This window comes from Cottoperca gobio, chromosome 16 (assembly GCF_900634415.1).
Source record: "Cottoperca gobio chromosome 16, fCotGob3.1, whole genome shotgun sequence".
NCBI lineage: Eukaryota > Metazoa > Chordata > Actinopteri > Perciformes > Bovichtidae > Cottoperca > Cottoperca gobio.
Window position 1 is genome coordinate 21,501,174 of NC_041370.1, and position 15,038 is coordinate 21,516,211.

The following is a 15,038-nucleotide window of genomic DNA, read 5'->3' on the forward strand; positions in this document are numbered from 1 at the left end:
GCCAGCATGCCAGCCCAATAGGAAGCTGCCGCATGATGCTCGGTGACAGCCACAGACCTTTTTTTCACCGTGTGAAGGAATGAATGCAGTCCATACAGGGCATAGATGTAGCGCAAATGATAATGTGCCATCCTGCTAAATATGCAAATACAAAGTCAATCTGGGTCCACAAAGTAAATCTTAATACTTTCACGCATGTCAGTGCATTTTAATGAATATTTCATCAAAGAGAAGGATGCTTTTGGTTGAGAAACATCAGTTCTGTTACCAATGGCAACAAACATTTAGGAAAAACGGGGAGAAAATAGAAATAAACAATAAAAGAAGAATCAGGCACAATCACAACTAAAGCCAGGTTTTTATTATTATGCACAAATATGAAAGTGATGAAAGAGCACAACACCATGAAGTCATGCATAATACTTGTTTTCAGTCCTTACAGTGAATTACTTAATTGCATAATGTATGTTATAGCTAATATCATTTTCAGCAGCACCTGCATAGCAACTGAGCACAGCTGACCTGGAAACCTTACACAGCCGAACAATTATCTACCAACAGAACTTTGACCCACGTGTTGATCATAGTTAACCTAAACAACAGCAGCTTGGTTGCAGCACACAGGGAGGTGAATGGCTGAATAATGCATGTATGAAACTGTAGAAGCGCTTAGAGCAGGTTAATCATCAGTGAGACAGCATTCTGTTGTTTTGGCTTCGGTAGCTTCTGGAGACACGGTGCCGTTCATGTTTTCGGACAGTTGCTCATATAGAAATTACTTTCCCTTCATAGGGCTTTCTGATCACAGCTGTAGGTTTCCCCACCTGCAGGCAGAGAGAAAGGTTAAGTGACCTTTGTGTCTAAAAACTTCATCAAGATTTGGTTGCTGCAAATGCAATCTGAATTTCAGTCCTCTGAAAGGTGCTTTTCACATGTGTCCTCTATGTTTCATATAAGATGCTTACTTTATGAACAAGAAATGATCAGTAAACACATTTAAACCTAGCTATCTCTCTATTCTCTTAACATTTTGGAGAACAGAAAGTTAGATGAAAAGGTCAATATCACGCTCATGTCTGTATTCTGTCCAGTAAATATGAGGATACTGCTAGCAAGCGGTTAGCTTAGCTTAGCCGACAGACTGGATCACAGCTAGCCTGGATCTGTCCCAAGACAAGAAAGAAGACGCTCCTCCACAGCAGATGCCCTATCAGATGAACTCAAGTGCCCCTTCATCAACTCCACCAGTCAGGTTTCAAATGTGTTTATTTTAATTTATCATTTACTGATTTTTAATAAACACTGTTGTCACAAAAAAACTAATTTTACAACCGTCAATGTTTAGGTTGGTTTGGTCTGGTGGCGGAAGGTAGAAGTTTAGTTATTTTAACAATGAATCTATTGCTTTTGTTTAGTTAACTATTGAAATGTATATTCATTATTTTTTGCTGTTGAGACTTCTCTGCTTGCTTGCCAACTACTTTGCATGAACTCTCAATTGCAACACACTGTGTTTAAGTTACAGCTGACTTAATATATGGAAATACAGTTTACATATTATTTTCTAATCATTGTTGTCACATTTTTTTTCAAATGAGTTGAACTAAACCAAAATCTTTCCATGCACCTTCTGGTAACTGCAGAAGTAACCCGAGTGTAAAACCCCTGTTCTTTTGGGAATCACTGCTTTAAAGCACACACATAACACATAACATTGTAATTCTAAAAACATTATCATGTTTTTGCCATTTGTACATTTGTTATGTGCCTGACTATTGCAGTAAAGGAATTATTTTGGGCCACTTGGGAGCAGCAGAAACAGGTTGTAAACGCAGCACTGACGTACATTATATATACGTTGACACGGTGAACTTGTTAGCAAACAGCGGCAGATAGTGAACAGTGGGTTATTACAGTTATTCCCTAAATACAGCTGCCTGCTGTGGCTGAAAATGACCCTAAGATTGCGGGAAAAGAGTGTAACACAACAGTGGAGTTCGCTGGAAAAGCAAAACAATGAGCTGAAAGATGCTAAAATGCCCTGTAGAGCTGAGGGGGAAATGCAGTCCGGTGAGAATTCTGTAGGTTCATCACTATGAACGACTAAGTTCACATTACACACGGTCGTCTGATCCAATTTTAATACAAAAATATTGATTATAGGAGCTTTCATAAATAGTATATAAATAGGTATTGCACTCAAATAAACCGGCTGAAAGCTAATGCAGTGCACTAAGTAGCACAGGCACAGACATTTACGTTTAGCTAACTGGGGTATTATTTCCTACTAATGAAAATTGTGTTACACTTGACTGACCTCCTCCCTTTGCCTGATTCTTTTGTAAACAAATTCAGAGAAGGGTTTTCTGTGGATGAATCTGCCATGCCCCGGTGACACATTGAGCCGCCCATCCTCATAGACCACTTTGCCTCTGGAGATGGTGAAGACAGGGACGCCAGTGGCACTCCATGCCCTCGAATATATTGTAGTCCACAGCCTGGTGGTGGGTTTTGGCTGATATTTTCCTACCAACACACAAAGATACGAGTACATTGCATTGAAAATAACCTTAGAACTAGCATGCCACTAAATACCAAGCTGAAAAAAGGAGAAACAGAAACCTTTTGTGAAATCTTAATGCATTCTGTTCTAATCTGAAAGTGATTGAATCAGGCCAGGATGAACTCATACACAGCATCCAGTTACTGCAGCTCACTTACTTTGCAGCAACAGGCAGTACGCTGTATTATTTACAACTGTGGCTCATGTGACGCTCTCTTCTCTAGAAAGGCTGAATGGGATGGTGTAAAGGAGTGAGTTTCAATGAAGAGACTGGCACCCAAACAAATTTGGCAAGGCAATAGAATTTAATAGGAGAAATGGTTTAAACGATTTCAATTATTTATCTAAAAGCACTCATGGTTATTACATCTATGGCAGGAATGGCTTGATTCAAGATTTATGTAAAATCTTGTACTGCACCATGCTACTGCTATGATCTCTCTCCAACCACATGTAGTCACGTGAGCAGAGGGAATCTAACTAAAAGGCGTTTTGTGGTATTTATTTACAATTTTATTTTTTTTATTGTACATTATTTATTGTTTTATTATGCTACATGTACTTCTACTCCACTACATTTCACAGTGAAACATTTTATTTTTTACTCCACTACATTTATCTTACAAGTTGTTCTTGCATATTAATACAAGACATATGATGAGCTTGTAAGATGTGAGAGTTGCAGAGTCGGTTGATATTCATCTGTGGGTTTATCACTACAAGCGACCTCTTTCACACACAGGTAGTGATGTGATTCATTGTTTACCCTTGTAACTCACTTTAAAAAAGTTTTTTCTCTGATCTCTGGGGACAAAACCCCCAGCATCGAAAAGCTTTATAATAGTCTTATTATAGAAGATTGAACTTCCACAATTCCAAAAAAAAACCTCACACCCATACCAATATGTATGCCATATGCATTAACAGCCAAAATGATCTACAAATCAAAAAGCCAAAATATGTCCATAGTGAGGCACAAGGGTAAATACTGAGTTAAGTAGAACCTGTGTACCTCCATCACTGCATGCAGTTGGTAATAGTAGTAGCAGTAACTTAATGCACCTTCTCATTAGGGTGGTTGATGGGCTTTCTCTAAAATGTAGAAAATCTCTGAGATGGGAAGCCAATTACAATGCTTCTTATTAAAATAATCAAATGCTCTGCACAGTACGGATTGATGATGTCTAACAAATAAATCATATCTGAGTGAAAAGACTAAATCAGCAGGGAACAGTGAAATAACTCTGACACAGACAGTTTAAGTGAGCCCTCATTCCCCCATTCACATTTCCTGTTGATTTGTAAAGCCAGATACCATGCCTAGTGTGCACTGACAAAAACAAGATGTGTCCTCATTATTCAAGCAGCCCAATTACGAGGCAATTGACTGAACTTCCTAGGCTTTTCTGGTTATGCAACTGTTTGTGGCCCCTGGTCCCGGATGTTATGAAGCGACACTTGCGCTGAGGGGCAATTAATTACGAAGTTTCACAGATGAATTCACGGCTGCAGCAATCAAACATGAGGCGCTGTCATGCTTGAAAGGCAGTATAACATCCGCAGACATGCACACGTGGTAAGACAGAACACACACACAAACAGTGAGACAAAAAGAGGACGTCCTAGGATTCAAAAACGGTAAGCTCCACAGGAGTGATTGTGAAGGCCTCACACGAGATTCTCCAGCGTTACCAGTGAATTAATTTACAGCAAATTACACCGAGGTGAAGTGTTCTTTTCCAATTCACATCAGCGGTTGGTGACTTCCCTGAGGGGCTCAGCCCAGATTCTGCAGCAAACAGAGCAGTGCAGTGCCATTCTCGGTTATATAAGACTCAGTGTGCTACAGAACACAAGCTACAGGAACGCAAACTGTCCTCTGTGCTGCATCTGTGCATGTGCATACTGTCCTCCCCTCCATATCTGGGACTTTGTTACAATAATAGAAAAAGGTAAAGAAACACATTATCAGTTTTCATATAAAGCCTTATGATATTCTGAGCCGGTAACTGGAAATAGCCTTAATGCTACAATAAAAATTGGTTTAACTCCCACGTGAAATATTCGTCACCTTTAAGATCCTCACTATTACCCATCAGCATCATCCCACTGATGTGATGCTGTGTTAAAATCCTTCCTCAAAAATAACCAAACATGGAAAAGAATGAATCATTCCAACAGTGTTTTTTCTACTGACTGATGAATGTGATTCATATGTAAATTGTGTTGTGTTTTAATTTGCAGCTGTAGACATGTGGTGTCATACCCTGCCTTCTGGATAGAGCACAATCAGCTTACGTGGTGGGTTACTGTGTTGAGGTGGCACAAGATGAAAGATCACTTCCCTTTTTGGTTGCCTGTATCTATAGCCCGCATGCTATACTGCTTAACTTTATAAACCTTATCTTATTCAACCCAATACTTGAAACCCTGGAGACACGCTTTCAAGTGTGCCCAATGTTTCAGCAGCACCATCTGCTCATTGCACTGGTAGAAATGTTTAACTTAATACTGAGAGATAAGAGAGCATTCAGAATGTGCATTGGAGTGTCACACGTTTAAAAACACACGGTGTCTGAAAGCTTTCTTTTCCTGCTCCATTTCAAAAGCTTTTCTCATACTGCTGGATGGCTGGAGTCCTCACCTTTTCATCTTAGGATCCCATATAACCACGTCAGCATCCGAGCCCTTGGCGATACGGCCTTTCTGCGGGTAGAAGTTGAAGATTTTTGCTGCGTTGCTGCTGGTGACAGCTACAAATCGATTCTCGTCCATTTTGCCGCTGTGCTGATGGAGGAAATGCACAAAGAAGCCGGTTTATAAGGGGCCACAGTGGATGACAACAAAATAGAGAATTAGCAGGCAAAAGGTCAGTGCTTAACTGCAGCAGCAAGCAACTCATTTCTGCCAAAATATAATATAATTTGTGATTTGTAAGCACTGTGGAATGTGGTTAATCTTCCCAGTGGCCTTGGGGCAGCTGGGCTGAAACACCGTCTTCATTTGAGAAAATGCAACGCCTGCTTTCTGCAGCAATCTGCAGCTCCAAGAGTTTATTGCCTTTACTGTGAAAACTATTATACTATATATTAATACTTGTATTTCAGTTCAAATGAAATGAGAAGAGTAGAAAAATTAACACGTATTAACACGTTTAAAAGAGTAAAGATTTTAACATAACATTAAACTTTATATTTATAGCCCACTATGGATTCAAAGATGTCCAATACACCCCTGATCACTGTTGTGTCAGCATATACAAGCCACGACAGATCTTGATATCAGTACAGGGCCCCAGTAGGCATGGATGGATTAATGCACAGGCTGCAGCCTAGAGGCCTAACGAGTGCAAGGGCTCCGGATTGGCCAGACCATTTCTTATTATTTAAATTTACTTCAGAGAAAAATAACCTTTGGCCAATAAGAAACATCACATCAACACAACAAAAACATTAAGCAGCTGATTGTGTATGTGTGGGCCTTATTATTTTAAGTGATATTGTGCCTGAATTATGCATATTCCCCAAAATGTGGCCTTCATACACAATGAGTAATCAGTCTTGACTATGCATCACAGTAGGCAGTATCAAGCTGACGTAAGACACATAGAAATAGGGACATTTAATTTAAAAAGCAGAATGCAATTTGTAGTTATGGTGTCATTTGTAAGGAAGCCCAGAGAGGCAAGAGAAAACAAATCATTCTGATTATCCAATCCCTAAATCTGATCTAAATTGTTTTCTCTCCTATGTTTATGATTTGCGGAGGGTGAACAAAAGGTTTAGCAAGTAAGTTCCTTATTCTTTACTTTTAAACAGGCGGGAATCGTTTTGCCACTTTATCCTGCGGGTGAGTTTTTGCAGGATAATCTTTATAAGTTACTTTTTCCTCTCATCTGTGAAAAAAGGTGACAGGACCATTTATCTAAAGTGTAAGTTGTTGTAATATTCATTTGGGCCAAAAGAGGCTGGAGTGCACCACTACCCCATCTTCTAAATATGACTAAAATCATTCACATTTTCTTTCAAGTGAGCTTTAAATGCTCCATGCACTCTAAACACAAGGTAGGTTATTTCACCTGACAAAACTGTTTTTCACCTGTTCTTCAGTCATAAACGCAGGAGAAAAAACTATTTAGATCAGACTTCTTTGGCAAATAATTTTTCTCTGTCTCTCAGGGCTTCCTTACATTTGAACTATTTCATGCATTTGTGTATTCAGCCCACTGCCACATCACTGCAAACTGTGTAATTACATGGGTGATGACAGGAAGCTGCATAGTAGCTGTTGATAGCACATCATACAGCTCACACTTCTGCAGTTTCAAACTTAAGTGTTGTTGAACAATGTCAGATTATTAGGCTGTACCACTCCTTTCTCCCAGATGACTGACATCCTGTCCTCCACTCCGTTCACTCCGTTTGGGATCTTGGTGAAGTCGTTTTTGCCCAGAGCCTTCTGGCACACAGAAAAGGTGCAGTTGTCCGTCCCCGTCAGACTGAGATCATCACTAGCACAATTGATGGATAAATACATGTATGGGTGAAATCTAGCACACAGCTGTCGGCTTCAGCATATTATGCTCTGTCACCCTTCTATATTCTTCAAAGCACACTAATCTGTGATGACATTATTGGTGACTAAACTTTCAGTTCCACCTACTTGGCCAGTAGGTCCATGAGGTACCCGGGGGTGCTGGGGTCAGGTCTGAGGGGAGGACCCATGACAAAGCCAGCAGCATGGCCCCAGTCTTTGTGCCAGCAGTGAGTACCATCGGTGCCCAATCCAGCAGCAATGGGCTCCCCGAACACCACGCGCCCTGCAGAGAGAGAAACAAGATATTTCTCTGTATACTCTTAAAGAGCTGAAGCAAGTTCCACCTGCTGAAGTAAACTGAGGGAGAAGGCCGAAAACTTTAGGAGCTTTGTGAGTGAACCTCAGGTTTTTTCAGTAAAATGCCAGTAGTATGATTATTACGCATTATAATTATGATTGAAGTATGATTGTCACTGAACTGTTCCTTAAAAAGGATGTAGGGCCATCATCTCTAAACCTTGCCCTATTTCAACAGCAGGTGGCAGCAAGCCCACACTCACCATCTCTGCGTGCATTAGACACCACCTTGGCAGCAGATTTGCTCATGACATGGACCACATACAGCGGGCAGTTGACAGCGTGGGCGATGGTGATCGCTCGCTGGGTGGCCTCGGCCTCCACCTCCTCTGGCCGACACAGCTCATGGCCCTCGGGCCCTGTGATGCCCAGAGACAGCATCTTCTTTGCACCCTGCCGAGTCCCAGCGGAGCATAAAGGTTAAAGGAGATGGAAAGAGAATAACAGCACAGTGTCTTTTCAAGCAGAGAGGAAGCGTGCTATAACTAACGCAACTATAACTAACACAGCTATAACTAACACAGCTATAACTAACACAGCTATAACTAACGCTACTATAACTAACGCAGCTATAACTAACGCAGTTATAACTAACGCAGCTATAACTAATGCAGCTATAACTAACACAGCTATAACTAACGCAACTATAACTAACACAGCTATAACTAACACAGCTATAACTAACACAGCTATAACTAACGCAGCTATAACTAATGCAACTATAACTAACGCAGTTATAACTAACACAGCTATAACTAACGCAACTATAACTAACACAGCTATAACTAACACAGCTATAACTAACGCAGCTATAACTAACACAGCTATAACTAACACAGCTATATTTAACGCAACTATAACTAACACAGCTATAACTAACACAGCTATAACTAACACAGCTATAACTAACGCAGCTATAACTAATGCAACTATAACTAACGCAGTTATAACTAACACAGCTATAACTAATCGCAACTATAACTAACACAGCTATAACTAACACAGCTATAACTAACGCAGCTATAACTAACACAGCTATAACTAACACAGCTATAACTAACACAGTTATAACTAACGCAGCTATAACTAACACAGTTATAACTAACACAGTTATAACTAACGCAGTTATAACTAACGCAGCTATAACTAACGCTACTATAACTAACACAGCTATAACTAACGCAGCTATAACTAATGCAACTATAACTAACGCAGTTATAACTAACGCAGCTATAACTAACGCAACTATAACTAACGCAGCTATAACTAACACAGTTATAACTAACGCAGCTATAACTAACACAGTTATAACTAACACAGTTATAACTAACGCAGCTATAACTAACGCTACTATAACTAACGCAGTTATAACTAACGCAGCTATAACTAACACAGTTATAACTAACGCAGCTATAACTAACGCAGCTATAACTAACGCTACTATAACTAACGCAGTTATAACTAACACAGCTATAACTAACACAGCTATAACTAACGCTACTATAACTAACGCAGTTATAACTAATGCAGCTATAACTAACACAGTTATAACTAACACAGTTATAACTAACACAGCTATAACTAACACAGCTATAACTAACGCTACTATAACTAACGCAGCTATAACTAACGCTACTATAACTAACGCAGTTATAACTAACACAGTTATAACTAACACAGTTATAACTAACACAGTTATAACTAACGCAGCTATAACTAACGCAGTTATAACTAACACAGCTATAACTAACACAGTTATAACTAACGCAGTTATAACTAACGCAGCTATAACTAACGCAGCTATAACTAACGCTACTATAACTAACGCAGTTATAACTAACACAGTTATAACTAACACAGTTATAACTAACACAGTTATAACTAACGCAGCTATAACTAACGCAGTTATAACTAACACAGTTATAACTAACACAGTTATAACTAACGCAGTTATAACTAACGCAGCTATAACTAACGCAGCTATAACTAACGCTACTATAACTAACGCAGTTATAACTAACACAGCTATAACTAACGCAACTATAACTAACGCAACTATAACTAACGCAGCTATAACTAACACAGTTATAACTAACGCAGCTATAACTAACACAGTTATAACTAACACAGTTATAACTAACGCAGCTATAACTAACGCAGCTATAACTAACGCTACTATAACTAACGCAGTTATAACTAACGCAGCTATAACTAACGCAGCTATAACTAACGCAGCTATAACTAACGCAACTATAACTAACACAGCTATAACTAACGCTACTATAACTAACGCAGCTATAACTAACGCTACTATAACTAACGCAGTTATAACTAACGCAGCTATAACTAACGCAGCTATAACTAATGCAGCTATAACTAACGCAACTATAACTAACACAGCTATAACTAACGCTACTATAACTAACGCAGTTATAACTAACGCAGCTATAACTAATGCAGCTATAACTAACGCAGCTATAACTAACGCAACTATAACTAACACAGCTATAACTAACACTACTATAACTAACGCAGTTATAACTAACGCAGCTATAACTAATGCAGCTATAACTAACACAGCTATAACTAACGCAGCTATAACTATAACTTCACAACTTGGTGAAAGTGACAAAATACAGAAATGACAATAAAGCAGCAAATATGGGGATTATCTCTATTTTACTGTACATGGTATATGTTATATATTCATCATGCTCAGAAGAAATTCTTGTGAAATTACAAAGATTCATGGGGTTTCAAGCTTTTTTCTCAATAAGGGCCAAGAGGAGCCCAAACAGAACGTTTGGGTTAACAACACGAGTTCATGCCTACGATACCTTTAGCACATGTCCCAGTGTCAGCATTAGTTGGCAAAAGGAACATTTTATTATATTTATGAGGGACAGTGATTGATCTATATATTGACGTCCTTTGTTAAAAGTATTTCATGTGTTCTTATGAAGTGTGCTGTGCTATATGTACAGTGTTGATGTTCCTGTTTTAATGTATGTCATGTGTCTTTTCTGTCATGACACCTGCCAGGGACTGCATTTGAAAAGATGGCTAAACTGACACATTAAAATAAATGTCTATGTGCACTGTCCCTGTAACGTTAAACTCTATCCCCACCTCAAGAGACACACGTTTCACTTTTTTTTGGCATTTGCTGCTTCCTAGTGGTGTATTGTTGTCATGACATTTAAAACAATTTTTTCATGAATTAGATGAATTCGAAAATACAAACACATTTCTGGGAAACAATTGGCCATATTGACTTGTCAAAGCAGAAAAAGAGGCTCTGGAACCAGCACATCTAAATGGAGCAGCAGTTCTAACCACACTGCAGCTTCTCTGTATATGACATACTGTATCAAACTATCTGTGGTGAAAAAGACCAATTCTTGGGACAATCCTGAATTCTTCAGGTGAAAGGTTTTCTGCAGTGGACATTGGACAGAGCAAAAGTTGCTTTGGACCTTTCATCCCATTGCTTTTCTTAACCAAACGTGTGTTTGCTCTCATTGCATATACAGACGGTGTCAATGGACCTTGGAACATGCAGGGAAAACACACCATTTATATATAAGAATATTACTGATAATTCTTTGTTTTACATTACAGGTAATTTAGCAGACGCTCTTATCCAGAGAACTAACGACAGTCTCCCTGGAGCAACTCAGGGTTAAACACCTTGCTCAGGGGTGGCAGTCCTGGTATTGAGCTCACAACCATCTGGTGTTGTACTGTTGCACCACTAGACCAGTAGACACCATATATATTTTATATATTACTATATCTAACACACTGTCTATTCTTCTATGACACTTAGCAGGATATTGCATGAGGACACGCTTAGCTACCATCAGTGTTAAACATTAACCTAACGTTGTTTCTGGACTGTCTACACATAGACATTAGTTATCTGTCCGGCCCTAACCTGATACAAGGAACAGCATGTATGCTTCTCCAGCCAATACTTAAATCTGTCCTGACATTCTTCAGCAAGAAGTCAGTAGCTCAAGAGTGGAAATCACACACATTCTGACAAAAATAAACATCATAAGAGCTCTTCAAAACAAGCAACCTCTTTCTTACCATCAGTTTCCACTAATTCACTAAATAATATACAGGTTATCACATTATTACATACTGACCTCTGCAATCAGGTCTCCATTCTCAGCATGTACCTGAGCTATAGCTCCAATCTCCTTACACTGGGAGAAGGCAGCGTATAGCTCAGAGTCCTGCAACATGAACACATCTTTATAGGCCATAAACATCTTAAAGGAATTGATTCCCTTCTCTTTGGTCAGAGTCTGCATCTCTTTTTTGACCTGAAAAAAATAAAAAGATCCTGTTGTAACATTGATTCTTATATTCAGTACCCCTCTGAAAAAGAGGCATACACATATAAGAAAGTGAAGCGTCAATATAAAACAAATGCAATTCCTTTTTGACATTGAAATGCAATTATATTTGGAGTTGGGAAAAATACGAGTAGGTGATAAAATAAATTCATTATAAAGAGAAACTTTCTTCAAATACTTAATGACTTAATATCTCAAAAATAAATAAATAGTATCTCAAAATAACAAGACACTTATTTTGAAACTCATTACTTTGAGATAAGTCATTATTTATAGAAAGTTTCATATTATTTTGAAATTATTTTGAAGTCAGTATTTTTTAACAAAGTTTCTCATAATAATGACAGTATCTTTTTAACTTTTTTTTTTTCAATCACCTTTGGTGGAAACAGGCTTCCATATATAAACTTACACTTTGCCAAAACAATTTTTTTTGCATTTCTTTTTTGTATTTATCGACAATGATCTGCTCATTCACCTCATCACTCCACCATGTGACGGCGACATGCAGCGAGAAGTCGCAGCAAACTTTGGGGTCAGCTTTCTTTCTCCAGCAGTCGTAGGCATCCAGGAGAGACTTTCCCCTTTGGGGAATGACAAAGTCCATGATCATTGTGGTCCCTCCTGCTAGAGCGGCCTGGTGAGACATATGCATTATCACACACATGGAAATTAAACATTAACATCAAGTAGCCCTGAAACACACACACTTATAAATGTTGAGGTTTTGACAGGACGTTGATTCAGAATGCTCCCTGTTATTGAGAATATGCTGCTACAGATTTGTTATGTCTCTCTTTGCCACATCACAACATTTTGCAGTGTGACTGATGCATTCAGACAGAGACTCTCGGGCCTCTTTATTCCTCTGAAACTGCTTCATGTCACCTTGACACCTCAATTATAATACTTACTATTGTCGTACTAACAAAGCTAACACAAACTGCTAATGTGATTTATTATGACTCACGTGTAAGGCAGCCTGTAATGTACACGGTGTGGACAAAATAACACACACATGATGAACTCTGGAGTAAATATGTTTGTGTAAGGTTCTTGGTTCAAAAACATATAATTCCACACCCTCCAGAGTATGTTTGTGCACCCTGTCCTCCTTTGCCATAAATGTGAGTTAAATCAGACAAATTCAAAATACACTTCTGGTTGCAACCTTCAAAATAAAAGACCAACATGCAAATGAAAAATAAATGCAACATATTAAATAAGGAATCTCTTTTTACACAAACTCTTTTAAAATACTAACAATTAAAAAAAGATGTAAATAAAATACCAATACCACAAACAAATCCTGAGATTCTTAGATAGCAAAGTTCATTGTACATTTATTTATTCGAACGTGTGGAAAGTCTGCAAGCAGCAGTGAAAATTAATTTACATAAGTACTGTACTTCAGTCCAATTTTGAACTTCATACTTCTACTACAATTTAATTCAAAGGAAAATATTGCACTCCACTTTATTAATCTCTGGGGAGAACTGGGCAAGCACCCAGCCTTATAAAGTAATGAGCCCCACCTTTACCAGCTGCATGATTAATGGGATGTCTATGATTATGCATCAATAATTATAGCTCAATATTATAATTCAGGCTAAATTATTCTGAAATTCTACCTAATGAGTATTTCACTTTTGATATATTTTGACGCTATTACCTTTGTACTTTTACTGCAGTAAAATCTTGAATGCATGTTACTTGTAACAGAGCATTTTAAACGGTGGTATTACTTGTAGCTTACTCAGCTCTTCTGATAAAGTACTTCTTCCATTGGTAGCCAGTGGTGGAAAATGTAACTAAGTATATTTACTCAAGTACAGTACGTTTGAGTACTAGTACATCACATTAGTATTTCGAATGTATGGTACTTTATACTTCTGTACTTTTTACTTCACTACAATTGATAACTTAATTGCTTCGCAGGTACACATTATTATACAAAATATAATCAATAAATCAATTATGATGTAGCTTTCATTATAGATTGAACTACCCAGCAGTATATACAGTAATCGAAATGAGCTCCTCCTTTACCAGCTGTGACATTACACTGATGTACACACAAATACATCAATAATTATAATACAATAGGGTATGGATGGGCCATTCTGCACAGTGAGTACTTTTACTTTTAATACTGTATATTTTGATGGTCATGCAAGATATTGAAAGCAGTACTTTTACTTGCTTGTAAAATAGTGTTTCTACACTAGTAGTAACGTTACTTTTATTACATCTGAATAACTTACTCGTCCACCACTGCTGACAGCTTGCACTCTGGAGTGATCAAAACTAGTTTATTGTGAGCGGTGTAGGCTTTATAATGAATACATAATATGGATCAATACAAATTATATAAATTAAATAAAACGAAAAGGTTTTAGGCTCCGGTGTCTTAACGTGAAGGCAAACTCAACGTCCGTTATCGTTCTGTTTCCTTACGTCTAACCTGACGCCTTGAGTGTGTGAGGAACCCGTCCCCCTTCTTCACCTTGGTTCCGATGTAGAAGTCGTCCACAGCCTTGGTGCCCATGAACTCCAGCTCCATGTGTGTGTGCGTGTCGATGCCACCCGGGATCACCAGCTTATCGGTGGCATTGATGACTCGCACTCCCCCTGGGATCTGCAGATTCAGCCCAACTTCTACTATTTTCCCATTTTCAATGTAGACGTCACTGATCACGGAACAATCTTCATTCACAACTTTACCTCCCTTTATCAAGATCCCGCTGGGCTCTGCCATCGCTGCTGCTGTGCACAACAGAGAGCGATATAAAGAAGAGTTAAACTGAACAGAAGTGACAGCTCTGCAGAGTGTGCAGTAAGTGGTGTTCAGAAACTTAGCTCCAAAGTTCATGTGAGACAGGGATGTCCACAGTTCTGCATCGCGATTACTCAACTCTTGTAAATAAGTAAACAGGTTCCCCTGTTAGACACCGCCCTGTTCCATGTCAATGGGAATATTTTTACCTCAAAGATCCGCCCTCTTCATAATGATTCACAGAACCCTGGCAGCTGCATGCCATAAACATTTTCTGGTGTTTCCACCATCCAGCCCATTACCCAGTTATTATTATTGGCCAACACCAGCCTGTTTTTAAGTTAAGTAGTCTACCATCCACACGTAATATAATAGAAGTTATGACCAGATTGAGCCAATCATTAGCTATTGTCCTCCGCTGACCTGTGTTCCATGCACT

General features: G+C 38.7%; 1 protein-coding gene across 1 annotated transcript; it reads right to left on the bottom strand.

Annotated features, from left to right (window-relative positions):
- Positions 1-371: 371 nt before the first annotated feature.
- On the bottom strand, positions 372-14,701 carry dpys (dihydropyrimidinase). The gene is given in 10 exon segments (XM_029451658.1): positions 372-824; positions 2,318-2,458; positions 2,460-2,526; positions 5,208-5,350; positions 6,932-7,073; positions 7,226-7,382; positions 7,660-7,849; positions 11,611-11,790; positions 12,302-12,460; positions 14,330-14,701. Coding segments are annotated over 10 exon segments (1,605 nt in total). The 5' UTR covers positions 14,696-14,701; the 3' UTR covers positions 372-764.
- Between the last annotated feature and the right edge of the window lie 337 nt (positions 14,702-15,038).